The 19,377-nt window shown below is 30.2% G+C and overlaps 2 protein-coding genes and 2 pseudogenes across 6 annotated transcripts; 3 read left to right on the top strand and 1 right to left on the bottom strand.

Annotated features, from left to right (window-relative positions):
* Positions 1-11: 11 nt before the first annotated feature.
* LOC145933443 (sodium-independent sulfate anion transporter) lies at positions 12-5,089 on the top strand. Of its 4 annotated transcripts, none has more exons than XR_014424856.1 (12): positions 12-967; positions 1,255-1,450; positions 1,545-1,765; positions 1,843-2,020; positions 2,356-2,520; positions 2,835-2,996; positions 3,107-3,247; positions 3,352-3,497; positions 3,628-3,795; positions 3,904-4,060; positions 4,151-4,363; positions 4,968-5,089. XR_014424856.1 is itself a non-coding variant. In XM_083033137.1 (12 exons), the coding sequence occupies exons 1-11, from the start codon at positions 746-748 to the stop codon at positions 4,309-4,311; spliced, it is 1,917 nt and encodes a 638-aa protein (XP_082889263.1). In that variant the 5' UTR covers positions 12-745; the 3' UTR covers positions 4,312-4,355; positions 4,968-5,069. The 4 variants fall into 4 exon arrangements, 3 of the variants coding, with proteins under 3 accessions (XP_082889263.1, XP_082889265.1, XP_082889262.1); XM_083033137.1 differs by having other exon boundaries at positions 4,151-4,355; positions 4,968-5,069; XM_083033139.1 differs by lacking the exon at positions 4,968-5,089 and having other exon boundaries at positions 3,358-3,497; positions 4,151-4,450.
* Positions 4,633-6,043, top strand: LOC145933452 (uncharacterized; annotated as a pseudogene). Its single transcript, XR_014424857.1, has 4 exons — positions 4,633-5,128; positions 5,202-5,466; positions 5,560-5,798; positions 5,876-6,043. The product of XR_014424857.1 is annotated as an uncharacterized LOC145933452 (transcript).
* A 1,687-nt stretch (positions 6,044-7,730) lies between these two features.
* Positions 7,731-14,977, bottom strand: LOC145933449 (farnesyl pyrophosphate synthase-like). Its single transcript, XM_083033152.1, has 7 exons — positions 14,657-14,977; positions 9,959-10,118; positions 9,518-9,658; positions 8,832-9,035; positions 8,553-8,717; positions 8,258-8,470; positions 7,731-8,179 (listed from the first exon to the last, which is right to left on the bottom strand). Exons 1-7 carry the CDS (start codon positions 14,761-14,763, stop codon positions 7,979-7,981), a joined length of 1,191 nt encoding a protein of 396 aa, XP_082889278.1. The 5' UTR covers positions 14,764-14,977; the 3' UTR covers positions 7,731-7,978.
* A 531-nt stretch (positions 14,978-15,508) lies between these two features.
* Positions 15,509-16,763, top strand: LOC145933451 (uncharacterized; annotated as a pseudogene).
* The last annotated feature ends 2,614 nt before the right edge of the window (positions 16,764-19,377 follow it).

Raw genomic sequence — 19,377 nt, 5'->3', positions numbered from 1 at the left:
TTAGTTCCTCGTCAGCTGTTGCCAGGGATCCGGACCGAAACAAAATTAGAGTTTCGGATACAGTTTAATAAAATATTTAATAATTCTTCCGGTTCCAGTTTCGGTTTTTATATACTATATTTATTATATATGTATCTATATTATATATATATATATATATATATAAAACGAAAAATAATACTATCCTCATAGCTATCGTTTTATCGCGATAGTACATGTATTTCAGAACATTTTTAAAAATAATTTATTTTTAATTGTATTCGAGGAGGCAATTATCATGACATTTCCATCATTTGCGTAAAAATAGAAAAAAAATACCGAAAAGAATCATAAACTAAAAATAATTTAACGGTTCGGTTATGGAAAAGTTATCGGTTTTAGTTTTAGTTCGGTCCAGGTCCCTAGTTGTTAATCCCGCATCAAGGTTTTTGGTTGCACGTGGCACGCAATCTTTATCAAACTGTCAACACTGCACAATATAAAACCGCTGAGAATTAATTACGCATTTAATGGGATTTCTATGTACCGTTTATATTGAGATTTTGCCGTTTATATTAGATGCGTCGCGACGATAAGACTCCGAGTTGACACGAGAGCGTCGCCAGTATTACACGATAAGCAAAGTGAGCTCGAACAGCCGCGTAATTTATCCCATTCGATGTTAAAGCCCGCTTTAAAATAGCTTGCGGCAAAATAACGAAATTTGTCGACTTCGATTCATTAGTTTCTCATTTTGTCGAACGCGATGTCCGCATCCACGAAGATTTCGAACGACGAATGTTCGCTGCCGATGCCGGAACAAAAATCGTGCTTCAATACGATTGTTAAGTACGTGCCGGTACTAGGCTGGCTACCGCGATATACCCAAACGAAGGCTGTGTCGGATCTTATAGCGGGCATCACTCTAGGCCTGACCATGATTCCCCAGAGTATGGCTTACGCGGCACTAGCCGGTCTAACTCCACAGGTATTTCGTAATTTGTTTCCTTCGTTCTTCTTGTCCGCTTTTTTAAAATATTAAAGTTGACATATTTTACGTTACGTAACTTATATATACGAATTGTAAATATATAGATAAATAAGAGAGTAGACATTTAGTTAAGATGTTTTAAGAAGATCCTTTTTTAAGTATCACTGTTATTTTTTAAGTGCTAAATTGTTCTAAAATTGTTTGAAGTATTTTTATTAAAGCGCGATATATTACACTATGTATCTGTAATTATAAGAATACTACATGATAAGTAATGTTTTCAGTATGGCCTATATTCTTGTTTCGTGGGCGGTTTCTTGTACATCTTCTTCGGGACCATCAAAGAGGTCTCGATTGGTCCAACGTCCTTGATGGCTCTTGTGACATTACAATATACGCGGGACATGCCGCTGGATTTTGTAGTACTCCTGTGTTTTTTGGCCGGATGTGTGGAATTTTTGATGGGCGTGTTGAATTTAGGTTGGTATCACAAAATTACCTAATTAATTAAACTACAGAAATTTTTATTTACATATTTTTTCCTATATTACAATTGGTGTAATTCTTATTGTAGGATTCATGGTAGATTTCATATCCGTTCCGGTTACGTCTGGTTTTATTTCGGCAACGTCGGCCATTATAATTATTGCTCAGCTGCAGGGACTTCTTGGATTAAAATATAAATCAGTTAATATTGTAGACAATTTGTACAAAATGTTTAAAAATATTAATAAGATCCAGCTGACCGACGTCACACTCGGAATCTGCAGTATCATATTTCTTTTGATCTTCAGAGTGAGTTTCGGAATTATAAGCGAATAATTTATAATATAATTGTAGAAGAGTTAAATTCATATAGATTTTATTTCTAGAAACTAAAAGACATCGATTGTCCTTGTGCGAAAGACAAGAGAAACTCTGTCAGAAATACAGCGATAAAGAAGATATTTTGGTATTTATCCATTGGTCGAAATGCTCTCATCGTGTTAATAACAGCCGTAATAGCTTATTGGTTCGAAGCAACAGGATCCGCTCCGTTTAGGCTTTCAGGTTTCGATTTTACTTATAATCTCATTATTATCTTAATTATTAAATTGATAACTGATTCGTCGAATAAATTTAACAATTAATGAGTTTATCAATTAAATTGATAGCTACCATAGAATTGGAATATTCCGGATATAAATAAATAATAATTGTAAAATGATTAAAATCGATAAATTAATATCTCAAATTAGTCTCCAATTTATTCGATGTATCAATTATACTATTTGCCGTCTTTTTTTATCTCTTATTTTTAAATTCTTTTTATTTGTATAAATTAATAAAGCTTTGCCACATTTCTTTTAATATATCTTTATAAATTATATTTTTATACCTTACAGGACAAATAAAATCCGGTCTTCCCACAGTATCGTTACCATCTTTCTCAGCGCAAGTGGGAAATCAAACTTACACGTTCCTGGACATGTGCGCTCATTACGGATCAGGAATACTGATACTTCCTCTCATTTCGGTTCTGGCGAACGTGGCGATAGCTAAAGCGTTTGGTATCGATTATTTTTTAATTTTAAATCAAGTAAAATTACGTTTCAACAAGATGATGAAAACTTTGCAACATCTATTATTAAAATATTTTTGAAAATTCTGTAATACGAAAATACCACCACAGCATGTGAATTTAAACGATGTGAGAGAAAAATTATTGAAAATTACAAAACATTAGATATATCTCAGATGTTTTTTCCACGATATAACATTTCTTATTGAAAATGAATTTTTAATGATATAATTGCTGAATATTCTTAGATTTGATTTTATCGGTGTTTGATTTGTTTTATAAATATTGACAATACAAATATAGCGATCAGCGCCGCCGTTAATGCGACGCAGGAGATGCTGACACTCGGTCTCTGTAACATATTCGGCAGCTTCGTCTCATCGATGCCCACCACTGGTGCATTCACACGAAGTGCAGTCGGTAGTGCCAGTGGCATACAAACTCCTATGGCCGGTTTATATTCCGGTAATACAATATCTATCATGTTCTCATCACAAATCTAATATGTAGAGAAACATTAAAAATATTAAAAATGTAAGAAATGATATGGATATTTCTCTCTCTTTCCTTCGCAGGAACCATGACATTGCTGGCGCTGAGCTTCTTAACACCGTACTTTCATTACATTCCACGCGCGACACTATCAGCGGTGCTGATAACCGCCGTAATGTTTATGATAGACGTGAAAATTTTTAAATTGCTCTGGAAGGGACACAGTCAGTATTACAGCATCTTCGTGTAGGCAGACTGGCCGAGATGAGAAGAGAAAGAAAATATAATACATATATTTATATATCTAATATATATATATTTTTTTCAGAAACAGATGCTATTGCGGCGATAGGCACCTTCTTGATCTCCGTTTTTATCAGCGTCGAGATTGGGCTGCTTCTGGGTGTCTTTTTCAATCTAATCTTCTTCATTCGACCGACCGCGAGACCGACACTTCAAGTCATCAAGTGTAAGGTAAAACATTATGAGGAACTTTACGACGTTTCGTGTGTGCATCGATGTAAATACACACACATACATGCAATAATATATTCTATTAAATAACTATATTGTAATCGACATTTATCTTTTTTTTTTAATGTAGACTCATTTAGGAAATAGCTATATAATGTTGAAGCCCGACACATGTCTCTATTATCCCGCAGTAACATTTTTCTGCGATAAAATAATGAGTGTCGTCAGAGACGAACAAGATGTCCCGTTGATCGTGAATTGTAAAAGATTCACTAGTCTTGATTACACTTCCATCAAGGTATCGATTATCGTTTATAAGTGAAATTGATAAATATAATTTCTTGAACGATTCATGAATGATATATTGCCTCTCGCTCATAAATACATTATTTAATATTCATGACAGGGGATCGAAACGCTATCGAAAAGATTGAATCTGGAAAGAAATCGATTTTGGTTGTTGAATCCTAATTCTGATGTCGTGGAGAGTTTCGGCATTCTCGCCGACAATAAATATATTCGTCTGATCGAAAATAAAGAGAATATCGCAGATATTCTTCATGGTACGTGTATATAAGTTATATATCGTATATCGCAGAGATATAATTACAATTACAAATCTTTATTAAATCTGTTATGTTCATTTTTTTTAGACGACGCATTATCTAATAAAGAGTCTGCTATCGTTGTAAAGAAAGCAACGGAAATGAAAAGATTGGATTATGGAGATGTTTCATCGAATTCGCGACACAAGGATTCCGAATCTAATCTTGAGGAATTGGTTTTAATGTCTTCACCCGAGTCACAGACATAACAATAATTGCGACTCTATCTTCATTAAATTCAATTTATACTTGTGTAAATATGTGTGTATGATTATATTATATAATCTAGATGAACGAAAAGTTGTTGTAAGAACAAATTTTACAAACTATCCGCTAGAATCGAACTATCTAAATATTTTATTAAGAACTCTAAAAGCTGATATTTGGTAAAATTTATCGAGAATAGATTTTATCAAGTATCTGTGCCTATGTAAGTTTAAATTTGGCCCAATTTCTCCTACTCGTCACGTGATCCACAATTAGTTCTAACAATAAGTAGCAGCTTGAAGCGGCGCTGAAAATCATTCCCTTCTCCGATTACCTTTTTTGTATTCTTTTTTAAAATGATCACATCGATTTATTTAGATATCTTCTTTTCATATTCCAATTATTAATTTTAATTATAAATTTTTTCTAATATACACAAAAATAAGCAATAGTAGTATATTTTATATAAAGCAATGGATAAATTTATATTCTGTATAATTGTCAATTTTTTTTTTTTTTTTGGTCATTAATGTGCCGTCAACCAAGAGAACTGTAGTGGTTATATTGGCACGATTGTCAATTTTTGATCATAATTGAGGTTAATCAAAATTTGTATAGTTTTTGATTCCTAGTTTTATCGATATTTTTTTATTGTTAGCATTAAAAATGAGTACAATTACTGAATCTGAGAAGAAATGCTTACAATCGTTGAAGGAGAAGAAGAGAAAGAGAGATTTGTTGGACAGTGATAATGATGATGAAAAAGATTCTCTATGGAATAAAGATGAATTTAGTATCAAGGAAAATAAACCTAAAAAGGTGTGACATTTGATATCTTGCAACATATATTTCTCATAATTAAAGATAGTAATGTAATTTATATTTATTTCAGACCATTTTTGGTAATAATGCAAGATTTACTTTAGATGATTGTTTTGTAAAGAATGATGATCAGACTGAAAAAACTGAACTTGTCGAAGGCATCAATAAATGTGATTTGCAGAAAGAGAAGGAGAGGCACAATTAGATATTTTATAAAATATTTTAGGAGCACCTCAAAGGATATATATTATGCTGTTTCTGACACCTTGACAGAAAGTTTAAACAGAAAGAAGAATGCACTTTGTTAAAAGCATATAGGAATGAAGATGATGCAAGTATTTATTCGAAGATAATATAAATACATTTTTATGCCATTATACTATTTCATACAATATTTTAATAGTTTTTTAATTCAATATATATATTTTCAGGAAATACTGAAGATTATAGTACATCTATTATGGAAAATAATCAAACTCAAAAATTTAAGCTAAATTGTAATGCGACTAATGTATTTAAATATGAGTCATTTGATGCCAATGAAGATTTAAATGAAGGTTTAAATGAAGTACTAGATACTAGATACAGAAGAAAATACTTGTACAAACAGTTTTATTTGAATATAATGATACTCTATTTCTTGATAACGAAGACATGCGATTTAGTGGTATGTATATTTTAAAAAATCATAGAATTATTAATCAAAGTATTATTTACGCTACAGATGTAAATATGCATTTTCAGTGGCTACGAGATTTTTCATTACGGAAGCTACTTCAAATGATGAATTTAAGAATTTGAGACGTGAGTTAAAAATAATTGTACATACAAAAATTCGTACAAATGAAAGAAAACATCAGCCATGGAATAAGAAAAGAAAAATTAAAAGATTTAAAAAATGACTTGTCTTTTGTCTTATGTTATAATGATCTATCTGTGATTAATATTTTTTGGCAGAAATCAGCTGATAACTGTCAAAAATATTAATCGAGTTTAAAGAATTGTGACATATTATTTAAAAGATGTTATTTTAATTTTTATAACATTATTTTAGAAATTAATTAGGAAATTAACTCCTTAATCAGCTGATTTTTGACAAAGAATATTAATAAGGTGTTAATTTGTCAATTAAATTTTTAAATAAAAATGTTATACAAATTAAAATAATAGTATGTTTTAAATAATATGTTATAATTCCTTAAACTCGATTAATATTTTTGATAGTTATGAGCTGATTTCTATTTAAAAATCGCAGATACGGCATTATAACATATTATTTATAACATATTACTATTTTACATTTTATAACACATTATTATTTTAAAATTTAATTAACAAATTAATACTTTATTAATATTTTTTGTCAGTAATCAGCTAACTAAGGAGTTTATTTGCTAATTAATTTTTAAAATAATATGTTATAAAAATTAAAATAATAATATGTTATACCGAAAAAGTACACAACGGCAGTACTGATGCCTGGTGCCTGCCAGTTACGGGACGCGCAACACATCAAGGTCGTCAAGTCGGAGTTGCCCGAGCCGAGCCGAGCCGAGCCGAGCTTAGCTCCGAGCTCCCGTACAGTGTTGCCAATTTCAGGGGTGAGCCATGAGCCCAGGCGGGTGGTTGGGGTTGCGGCGTGGCGGGGGCTCGGGGGTGCGCGCGCCGTTTCGTCGCGTGACCGCGTCACGTGGCTGTGTCACGTGGTTTGGCGGCTGCGCAGAGGTGGTTGTGGGAGGCACCCCAAACCACGTGACGCGGTCACGTGACGAAAAGGCGCGCGCACCTTCCAGCCCCCACCACGCCTCTCTCCATATCACTCACCTTCACTCTCGGCACGACCCTGAAATTGGCATCACTGCTCGCGTACGCCGTGACCGCCGCCATTACGACTTTGCGACTTTGGCGTGCTGCGCGTCCCGTAACTGGCACAAGCCTGTCTGTTGTTAGGTGCATTTTCGGTTGTTCGCGATCAACGTTTGCGCGCTCATCGCCGGTCCGCGACAGTACGAGTGTGAGTTTAGTGTTTTTACGTACTTAATTATCGTACAAATCTGATCGCGTCGCGAAATCGTGTACAGACATCGTGATCGCGATCGCACGGACAAGTCTATTACTCGTGAAGTAGTCGCCGGATCATCGTCGTTCGATGAGGCCTTCCGACAAGTGGGCCTTGAAAAAAGCGGCGACGCGAAAACAGAGCATCGGTTTTGTTCGCGCGCGAATAAGCTCTCGCGATCCTCGCGTTTTACCGAAACGCATCGAAATGTGATATCTAAAATCCGGGCGTCGCCGCGCGTCGCGAACGAAAAAAATAACGCGAGTGCAAGTGTTTCGAGTGAGTGCCATAAAGGAACGGTGCGGAGAGAGAGAGAGAGAGAGAGAGAGAGAGAGAGAGAGTGAGTGATTGATGAGGTTGAAAGCCCGGGGGGCATCGGACAACGGTGGAGCAACGATAGGGTAAATAGAACAGGGTAAATAGGATATATATATATATAAATCTGTACCTAAGATTTTTTTTTAGAAAAAATTCTTTAAAAAATTTTTTTAAATGCAAATTTTTATACGCATTAGGAGGATTAATTATTAAGAAATAAGATTCAATGTTTAAAAAATGTTTTATTGCCATTTTAATCAAAAAGTGAAATACTTCCTTGTGTATTTCTTATAAAGTTTTTATAAAAAAGTCCTAATATTTCTCATTTAGAAATAATATTTAGATATTTAGAATATAAAATAGAGGTAAAATAGATATTCTCAGACATTGACCGAACACCTTGTTCATTGACTTTAATTCTATAATCTGAATACACATTAGTATGTTTCTTTAATGTACAAGTGACGCTTTTATTTCTGTCTACGATATATCTTATTCAATAATTTCAGGAAAAGATCATGTGGTAGACCATGTGATATTTGCTGTATATGGGTGATTAACATATTATATGTCTCTTCTTCGTATATAGAATAAGTATTTGGCAAACCCAGATCATTGTAAATTTGCATTACACGTTGTACTTTCTCTGGATCCCATGATCCATAACATTCCTATGTAATAAAAATGAGAAAAACAAAATAATTAATGCAACAGCACACAAAACAATTTGTAAAAGAAATAAGACTCACTTCTAAAATTTTACGTTGCTCTGATGTAGCACGTTGAAGTGCCATAACAATCAGCCATGTACATTTCCCTTCTTGCATGTCAGTACTATTTTTGCCCATAACTTCGGATTTCACGTAGAGCCCCAGATAATCATCTTGGACTTGATACAAATGTCCCATTTCAAACAAAATCGTTTTTGTTTGTCTCAACTTTTCTGGATCTTTTATCCCAACCTACATAAATGTGTCGCATTATTATTATTAAAAAATGCAAAGCAAAATTTGTTCGTATATAGAGAAACTTCAATACACTTACCAAATGCATTGCTAAAGTTACTGGGAAAATATACATGATATACGAACATTTGTGCTTGGCAGTATTATTGTACCGATCCATTGTAAATAGATTTAGATTCGGCTTTTTTCCAAAATTACTAGAGAGCAAATCTAAACACTGGCCCATTGATGTCATCAATATAATCTGAATAATACATTTTGAAATAAATTTTTTAATATAATTGTATGTTTGAAAAGGAAAAAAGAAACTAATATTTCCATGTTAAAATATTATCAAAAAAGACATCTCTTCACTTACTTCTTGGAATATTTCCACTATATCCATGTAGCATTCTTTTCCTTTGAAATGTTTTTGAAGTAGTAAATATATAATACATTCCATCAATACACAATCATTAATTGCCGCTAAACCTATATCATTATGACGATACCAACATGGTTGATATTGACGAATTAATGATCGGTCGTGGATATCATCAGATACGATAAAAAAGGCTGCCACCTGCCGTAAATATTTAATGTAATATATCGCGACACACATAATTAACGTTTTTAATTTTACATTATTTAATACTCTCTCTGTTCCAGTTCACATAAATTATATGAATATTTATATGAATCACATAATTATATGAATATTATTTAAATTAAAATTTTGAATTAAAAAAATGATAATTTAATGTTATCAATTATGAATGAAAAACAAATTTGTAAATGTCATTCTTAAAAATATTTTTGCATTACTAAAGACTGCACTCTATCATATAATTATCATTTGTAAAACTTACAAAATACATATGAGCATATATATACTTTATTTTGTATATACTTTTAATATATACTTATATGTAAATACTTGGACATTATCCAAAGTAAATAAATTGTGATATTTTTAATCTTCCACGTTTTCATAACTCATCTTCAATTAATTTTGATTCTTTTATGTGAAAGACCCGCCATATAAATGAGAACAAAGTTACGCACTATATTCATACACCAGGCTAGAATTCGTACTAGACGGATGTTCTCTTCTGTAAGGTGATCGCTGGGTGCCAATAATTTATACGCATAAATTAATGCTACAGAGCGAATTTTTTTTGCTCCTGGAAGATTGTATTGTAATACCTGAGGAATAACAGAAATGTAATTTGATTCAAATTTATGACTTGTTACTTCATATCTGTCTTACCTGTAGTTTTTCAGATGTTAGTAAAATACAATTTATTTTATTTTTTATATTCAATTTTATACTGATTTCGCTTTTATTTATTATGTTTTTCCTTTAAATTCTTATATTTTCATAACTCATTTTGATAAACTTATATACAATCGTTATTAGAATAAAGTCTCTCATTTATAATTTTTATTTATAAATTTTATTATGTAATTTTATTATGTTGTACACATTATATTACACAAACTTACTTTTGCAATCCATTCGGAAATATCTGGAACTTCTGAGATCTTGGACTCCGTGACATCACGAACAATGTCCGGCCATACAGCCATTAATTCGCGAATTTCATCCTTGCTTGTTAATGTGGTTGTCGCGTAATGAGCCTTTCGGACTTTATTTGCCAATGTTCTAAAAAAGTTTTACAAACTTTCGTAATTGCAACGAATAGCAGGCAACGATGATATTCCGTTTTGTATATGCGAAGAAATAAAATATTACGCGATAAAACATACGCGAAAAAAAGAATTTAATAAAAAATATCATGAAACGAAAATTGCTTATGTTATAGAATTTATATTTGATAACTTTTACGTTTTGTACTTTATTGAACTTAGGATTTAATGCAACTCAATTAAGAGAATTCGAAACTGAAGATAACGTTTTCCGCTAGAAAATTAATTCTCCAACTAGTGCACTTGTATCTCCAACTAGTATACTTGATATCTGAGAAATTGCTGACTTCGATATTTATATCTCTTAAGAGAAGTTTGACCTACCTATGGAAAATGTATGGTCTAATGCTAATATTAATCTTATTTCTTGAGCAATGCAAATTGTAAGCAGCAAATATATTTCTAAAGATCCACATGTGCCATTTAAAGGTTATTGTTTTTTTTGTCACAGATGTATTGAATTATAGAAGCAAAAGGCGTTAGAGGCAAACATATCATAATTTTTTTTCACATTATACAATTATTACAATTAATTTTATCGCATGTTATCACATCACAGACGTATAATAACATAGATTGATAAAATGCAAATTTATAGCAGAATATTTCGCTTTATTATTCTGCATTAATACATAATTAAATACAATTGAATCTGCTTCTATTCGATTTTTTCAGTGCAAATGGAGTGAAATTCAAGATTTACAGCTATTTATCAATACATAAAACAAACTAAAAAAGAATATTCAGTATGTTTTACTAATCTATGTTATTGAACACAAAAGTGAGAGTACGGCATTTATGAAAAAATTATTTAATAATATTATTCAATAATAAATTATTACAATACAAATAAAATTGTGAATGATTTATTATCATTTTTAATAAATTCAATATAGCTATAATGAGAAAATAAAAACTTAAATCATAAAAATCTTGGAAATTTTATATGCCTCTATATTTTAATTAAACAATATATTCAATGGTATAAAAAAGCTGTTTATTAAAATTATGTTGACTGCAATTAAGCGCTAAATTAATATTATGATTATATACACTATACATTTAAATATTAAAACTTCTATAATAAGTCTTTATCAATAAGAAAAGAATAATTCATTCATTCTATGCAATCATTTTCATTATTCAATTTCGAAACGAAAGGTTCTATGGATTTTTCTTATTGAACTCTAACAGTGTCAGAATTTTTGTTTGCTCACTGTGTTGCAAAAGGATACTAATCAAAATGTATCACATGAAATGTTAATAGTTACTTATCGATAATTAAAATTCTGTCTGATACAATAACTATGCATAAAAGGGGATTATATATGTCGCGTTTGAAACGAACGAGCGAATAGAAAGGAGAATACGTCGAGAAGAATAAACAACTTTATTATAGATAATATAGATTTAACAAAAAGATGTTGTGCATGTTTCAATATGTGGAATATTGTTTGTCGATTTTGACAAATCTCATACGGGATGTCGTAAAATAAGAGTCAGGTTATTTGAAACAATATGTATTATCGTTGACACGAGCCACGAGCTATTATGTTTTATAGCTTTATCGTAAAGTTTTATAGCTTTATCGTAAATTTTTATGTTCGTCCATGGAAAAGTGAATATGAATATGTATGTATGTACATGCGCACGCAAGTCCGCACATGTAGATGTTAAATGAGCTACAGCACAAACACGAAAAAATTTATTATCTTTAACGTAAAGTTAATTAATAACTACTAAATTAGATATTATTAATTTGTTTTACATGCTTCGATTGCACATTGTTTGCACATGTTTGCACATTCTTCATTTTTGTTTACACATCTTTAGTACAAAAGTTATTCAAAAAAAACTTTTGGGGGGGCCAATTTCACATTAGCCCCCCATTTTGTGCAAAAATGGTTTTTAATTAACCTAATCGATAGATTTTTGTTTGCACATTTCTAAACAATTTGAATTTTTGTTTGCACAACTCTAGAAAAAAAGTTATTGAAAAAAACATATTGGGGGGCTAACTTCACATTCAAAACTATTCAAATTCCGCAAAAATCCTTTCATAATAAGCTTAATCGATAGATTTTCGTTTGCACATTTCGATACAATTTGAATTTTTTTTGCACATCTCTAGAAAAAAAGTTATTGAAAGAAAAACTTTGGAAATCCCCAAAGTGTAGTTTTTTTTTTAATAATTTTTTTTCAAAAGATGTGCAAACAAAAATTCAAATTGTATTGAAATGTGCAAACGAAAATCTATCAATTATGCTTACTACGAAAGGATTTTCGCGAAATTTTAGTACTTTTGTACGGAAGATAGCCCCTAAAGTGTTTTTTTTTAAATAACTTTTTCTAGAGATGTGCAAACGAAAATTCAAATTGTTTAGAAATGTACAACTAAAAATCTATCGATTAGGTTAATTAAAAACCATTTTTGCACAAAATGGGGGGCTAATGTGAAATTGGCCCCCCCCAAAAGTTTTTTTTGAATAACTTTTGTACTAAAGATGTGTAAACAAAAATGAAGAATGTGTAAACATGTGCAAACAATGTGCAATCGAAGCATGTAAAACAAATTAATAATATCTAATATAGGGGGGCTAACTTCACCCGGCTGATATAATGTACCTAATCCTGAAGGATTAAAATCCATTCAGGACAATACCCAGATATTTATTTATTCCTGCTCTTGGCATTACCCGGAACTAACGACGAGGACGTGGGAGGTTTTTAGTTCCATATTTTTTCTATTTTTTGTTTTTGTATTTTTTTACATTTTGTATTTTTTAACTTTTTTTGTTTGTAATTTTGTTTTTTTTTAAAATTATATATGTAAATTATATATTTATATATATTTATATATGTAAAAAAAAAAAAAAAAAAAAAAAAAAGCAGAGAATTCTCTGCTTTAACCAAAAACACAAACTGATAATTACAAAGTATTCTCTGCTTTAACCAAAAAAAACAACTGATAATTATAAAGTATTAATACTGTTATTGAGTTTAATTGAGATTTTACTTTTAGGTAAAAACTGTTGAAAAAATGATTTGCCGCGGCTGAAATTTTATATATTACGTTGTTTTGGTATCTACTTTCAGTACGCTAAAGGGCTGTTCCGAACTCGAAATGTCCCATTCGGAAGAATATCCAAATTTTTTAATGACTTATTGTTCGCATTTTCCATATTTTGCATATTTCTAGACATTTTCGATCAAGCACATATTGCGTGATTAAATAAGCTGTGCATCATAAGTTCCATTATCTTTCTTGAGTTCTATTACGTCTCTTTTGAGTTATTTAATCAACAGTCAATAATGCTTACAAATATTTAAAAATAATGCAGTCGACTAAAAATATTTAGTTATTCTTAGAGACTTAGGATGTACTGTTGAAATATAATTCCAATGATATAAAAAAAATTGTCTATTAAAATTATGTTGAAAATGTAATTAAATCTAATTTTTGATATAACTTTAAAATTATCTGCGTGTTTAAGTTTCTTTGTTAACAAAATGCTGTTTATATACATATACGTTCTCATAATTATATATAATATGCTGCAAAGTATTTAGACAATATACTTTAAATTTAGAAAAATCACAAACTTTATTCGAACAAAATATTAAAATTTTATGTATGAAATCATTTGTATCAACAATTTATAAGCTAATTAATTTTGATCAATTCTGCTATATGAATAGACAAGAAAGTTTAATTAATCAATTGTAATAGAAATATATTTAAATCGATTTAGGCACTTAACAATGGGCGTTTCTCATTTATTTATTTGCATCATATTATTTCTTAAATTAAGAGATTTTTAGTTTGATTTTTTGAAGAATATTTTCTATACAACATATATAATGAAGTTTCGACTAAAATTCCAATTGAATTTCTTGTAGAATAAATTATTTTCTCGATTGACTTTTGAATGAATCTGAAAAATGTTTCCCGTTAATTCTCCCCGTGTGTATCCATTGACGACCATATATGATCATTCAATACGTATCGTGAAAAATCAACAAGAGATCAACAGCTATTCATTATAAGGCGCCCTCATTGATTTTCAAAAGTTTATATAATTTATCTTAGTTTATATAATTGTTGTTTTCATACAAGCATACTTTTCAGATATAAATTAATAGTAGGAAAAAAAGGGGGAAAAAACGCTTAATTTGCAATTGTGCCTTCTTATTGATAATCGCGCTATGTGTTTCACAATATATATTCCGCGATAATTTTATATTATAATAATTAATAATTTGCACGATTGTATATGGAGAAATGAGAAAAAGATGAAAGACATTGTTTGCAACGTATTATACGATTATTTGACGACTCTAACACAGTAGGAGAATTTTTATAATAATGTATAAATTAATTATATACTGTGCATGCATATATAATTGTATAACTTTTAATATTTTTCCAACTTTCTTTTCTCAGGGAAAACAGCGCAATAGGAATTTCAGAGAGAGATCTGTGTGAAATCTCACCTGCGATACGCCGCATTGCTGTGACAAATAGACGAGTAAGAGTGCCGCGCGACATGCGCGTGTTCGCCGAGCGCCGATAAGAGGCGATTCCGCGCTATGATGAACATGTTCGCATATGCTGGAGCACACACTCGCGTTGCTGTATCTTCTAGCGAGGGAACGATAAGAGTGGAATCCAAAGATGCACACGATATCCGAAATCTCCGATTCGCGGAGAGGTAAAAACGGGTACGAACGTAATACGTGCCGAATAGTGCGCGCTTGCTTGCGCACTGTATTTGTTAACGGGAGGTAAAGGAAGGCCTGGCACATTAGTATTCATAGCAGACTGATTAATATTCGAAGCTTCTTCACTGAACGTTCGTAAAGGATCAATTGTCATTGTCTGAAAATAATAATATGATGTTAGAGGTTCACAAGCAGAGAGGTTATTGTTTTCGGAATTAACTAATAATAATTAAATAATTTTATAATTAAAGAATTAAATAATTTTAACGAAATGCGATTCTATTATTTCTGATACACACCTGTAAAGGTACTCGTCTCGCTATTACGTGCAACATTTTGCGATAATTGGGGGAAGTGCAATAATTTAGCGATTATAATATACGAAACCCTTGAAAAATTTATGTCCTTTTGACACTGACTCACCGTCCTCCCCCGATCAATAGTATGAAATATAAGTTTGACAATATACACAAAAATATGCAATAGTAGTATATTTTATATAAAGCAATGAGTAAATTTATATTCTGTATAATTGTCAATTTTTGATCATTATTGAGGTTAATCAAAATTTGTGTAGTTTTTGATTCCTAGTTTTATCGATATTTTTTTATTTTAGCATTAAAAATGAGTACGATTACTGAATCTGAGAAGAAACGCTTACAATCGTTGCAAGGAGAAGAAACAGGCGTTCAAAGCGAAAGGGCAATTTTTACAGCAAGCATTAAGAAACTTGGTACGTAGTACGTCTATTCATTGTATTTTTATTATATTCTTTTGAGATATCTATACTACAAAACATAAGAAAATTATATCTAACGATGATGTTGATGAACAGCAAAGTCCTAAGTCAAAAAAGAGGAAGAGAGATTTGTTGGATAGTGATAGTGATAATGATGATGAAAAAGATTCTCTATGGAATAAAGATGAATTTAGTATCAAGGAAAATAAATCTAAAAAGGTGTGACATTCGACATCTTGCAACATATATTTCTCATAATTAAAGATAGTAATGTAATTTATATTTATTTCAGACTATTTTTGGTAATGATGCAAGATTTACTTTAGATTGTTTTGTAAAGAATAATGATCAGACTGAAAAAAACTGAACTTGTCGAAGGCATCAATGAATGTGATTTGCAGAAAGAGAAGGAGAGGCAATTAGATATTTCAGAAAATATTTTAGGAGCACCTCAAAGGATATATATTATGCTGTTTCTGATCCTTGACAGAAAGTTTAAAACACAATGAAGAATTCAGTTTGTTAAAAGCACATAAGAAAGAAGATGATGGGGGTATATATCCAAAAATAATATAAATACATTTTTATGCCTTTATACTATTTCATATTATTTATATATTATTTAATAGCTTTTTAATTCAATATATATATTTTCAGGAAATGCTGAGGATTATAGTACATCTATTATGGAAAATAATAAAACTCAAAAATTTAAGTTAATTATTATGCGACTAATATATTTAAATATGATTCGTCTGATGCCGATGGAGATTTAAATGAAGTACTAGATACAGATAAATAGATGGTAGATGAGGTTGAAGAACATACAGTACAAACGGTTTGTTTGAATATAAAGATACTCTGTTTTTTGATAACGAAGATACGCGATTTAATGGTACGTATGAAAAAAATCTATGAAAAAAATCATGGAATTATTAATCAAAGTATTATTTATGCTACAGATGTAAATATGCATTTTCAGTGGCTACGAGATTCTTCATTACGGAAGCTACTTCAAATGATGAATTTAAGAATTTGAGACGTGAGTTAAAAATAATTGTACATACAAAAATTCGTACAAATGAAAGAAAACATCAGCCATGGAATAAGAAAAGAAAAATTAAAAGATTTAAAAAATGATTTGTCTTTTGTCTTATGTTATAATGATCTATCTGCGATTAATATTTTTTGGCAGAAATCAGCTGATAACTGTCAAAAATATTAATCGAGTTTAAAGAATTGTGACATATTATTTAAAAGATATTATTTTAATTTTTATAACATTATTTTAGAAATTAATTAGGAAATTAATTCCTTAATCAGCTGATTTCTGACAAAAAATATTAATAAGTTGCTAATTTGTTAATTAAATTTTTAAATAGAAATGCTATACAAATTAAAATAATAGTATGTTTTAAATAATATGTTATAATTCCTTAAACTCGATTAATATTTTTGATAGTTATGAGCTGATTTCTATTAAAAAATAGTAATCGCAGATACGGCATTATAACATATTATTTATAACATATTACTATTTTACATTTTATAACACATTATTATTTTAAAATTTAATTAACAAATTAACACTTTATTAATATTTTTTGTCAGTAATCAGCTAACTAAGGAGTTTATTTGTTAATTAATTTTTAAAATAATATGTTATAAAAATTAAAATACTAATATGTTATACCGAAAAAGTACACAACAGCAGTACTGATGCCTGGTGCCTGCCAGTTACGGGACGCGCAACACATCAAGGTCGTCAAGTCGGAGTTGCCCGAGCCGAGCCGAGTCGAGCCGAGCTCAGCTCCGAGCTCGCGTACGCCGCGACCGCCGCCATTACGACTTTGCGACTTTGGCGTGCTGCGCGTCTCGTAACTGGCACAAGCCTGTCTGTTGTTATTAGGTGCATTTTCGATTCGCGATCGACGTTTGCGCGCTCATCGCCGGTCCGCGACAGTACGAGTGTGAGTTTAGTGTTTTTACGTATTTAATTATCGTACAAATCTTATCGCGTCGCGAAATCGTGTACAGACATCGTGATCGCGATCGCACGGACGAGTCTATTACTCGTGAAGTAGTCGCCGCATCATCGTCGTTCGATGACGCCTTCCGACAAGTGGGCCTTGAAAAAAGCGGCGACGCGAAAACAGAGCATCGGTTTTGTTCGCGCGCGAATAAGCTCTCGCGATCCTCGCGTTTTACCGAAACGCGTCGCAATGTGATATCTAAAATCCGGGCGTCGCCGCGCGTCGCGAACGAAAAAAATAACGCGAGTGCAAGTGTTTCGAGTGAGTGCCATAAAGGAACGGTGCGGAGAGAGAGAGAGAGAGAGAGAGAGTGAGAGAGTGAGAGAGTGATTGATGAGGTTGACAGCCCGGGGGGCATCGGACAACGGTGGAGCAACGATAGGGTAAATAGAATTTATAATTTATTTAACTTTTCATTTGTTATTTGTGAGATTATCTATTTATCTTCGCGATAATGATTCAAATTTTACATTGTTGTATAATAATGAATATAAAATATCCTGGATTTTATATTTTGAAATACTTAGAATATTTAATAATAAATATAATAATTTTTTAATAATTTAATAATATAATAAATATTTGTATATGTATAAAATACAATTTCTACATTGTATTATATTTAAGAGATATGTAGATATAATTATTTATGTAATGCGTACCTAGATTCTTTTACTATTAAATATTTTATTAAAATATTTTATTAAAATATTTAATAGTAAAAGAATCTAGGTACGCATTACATAAATAATTATATCTACATATCTCTTAAATATACTACAATGTAGAAATTGTATTTTATACATATACAAATATTTATTATATTATTAAATTATTAAAAAATTATTATATTTATTATTAAATATTCTAAGTAATTCAAAAATAAATAGTAAAATATTTTAATTTAAATATTTTTTATAATTATTTCTATCTTTCTTAAAAATATTTTTTTGCAAATTATGTAGTTTTTTAATATCTTAAAGTAAATAACAAAAGTTAACTATGCGCATATATATATATATAATCATATTTTGAAACATTAAAATTAATATTTAAATTTTTTAATTAATTTTAATATTTTAAAATATGATTTGAAATATTATAAATGATTTAAATATTTTAATAATTGTTTTATATAATATTTATACGTTTATATTTTACAGATTAACATCGTCTACAATTCCGCACATCAAATTGGTGAGTGTTGAATTACTTAAAAATAATGTTAAGGTAATGTATTTGTGAAAATTATATCAAATATTTTAATATATATATATGTTAGGAATAAACCTTTTTTCTATGATAATTATAATATAATTTGCAATAATATAGATGTATCGGTAAAATTCTTTTTATTCTTATTTTAATTCTTGCAAATTGTTTGATATCTAAATTTACCTTTTTTTATTTTTATACTTATTACACGCTAAAAGAATTAAAGTCTCAAATTAATCGTAATATTATATGTAAATATATATTATACATATATATCACAAATTCATTATCTTGAAATAAATGAATTAAAATAAATTATTGTATATATGTGTTTAATTTTTGAATGTGTATCATAATAGAGATTTTTTCAACGTGCATATCTTATAAACATAAAAAATAAGAAATGTTTAATAGTTATTTTATAACACATTTTAATTAATTTAATAGAACGCGCGTTAATAATTAAATTATATCTATTTTTATAATGTGCTAATTTTATTTTTTCT

This window comes from Prenolepis imparis, unplaced genomic scaffold (genome assembly GCF_030444845.1).
Source record: "Prenolepis imparis isolate NDT839.2.m4 unplaced genomic scaffold, iyPreImpa1.0 SCAF_3, whole genome shotgun sequence".
Taxonomy (NCBI): Eukaryota; Metazoa; Arthropoda; class Insecta; order Hymenoptera; family Formicidae; genus Prenolepis; species Prenolepis imparis.
This window is presented reverse-complemented; position numbering and strand designations above follow the sequence as displayed.

Coding starts and splice junctions, on each gene's coding strand:
- LOC145933449 (XM_083033152.1), bottom strand. CDS start 14,763: ATGTTCATCATAGCGCGGAATCGCCTCTTATCGGCGCTCGGCGAACAC. Junction 10,119..14,656: donor AGCAATGCGGCGTATCGCAG/GTGAGATTTCAC, acceptor AAACTTTTTTAG/AACATTGGCAAATAAAGTCC. Junction 8,471..8,552: donor TAACTTTAGCAATGCATTTG/GTAAGTGTATTG, acceptor ACATTTATGTAG/GTTGGGATAAAAGATCCAGA.
- LOC145933443 (XM_083033137.1), top strand. CDS start 746: ATGTCCGCATCCACGAAGATTTCGAACGACGAATGTTCGCTGCCGATG. Junction 1,451..1,544: donor GATGGGCGTGTTGAATTTAG/GTTGGTATCACA, acceptor TTCTTATTGTAG/GATTCATGGTAGATTTCATA. Junction 4,061..4,150: donor TATCGCAGATATTCTTCATG/GTACGTGTATAT, acceptor CATTTTTTTTAG/ACGACGCATTATCTAATAAA.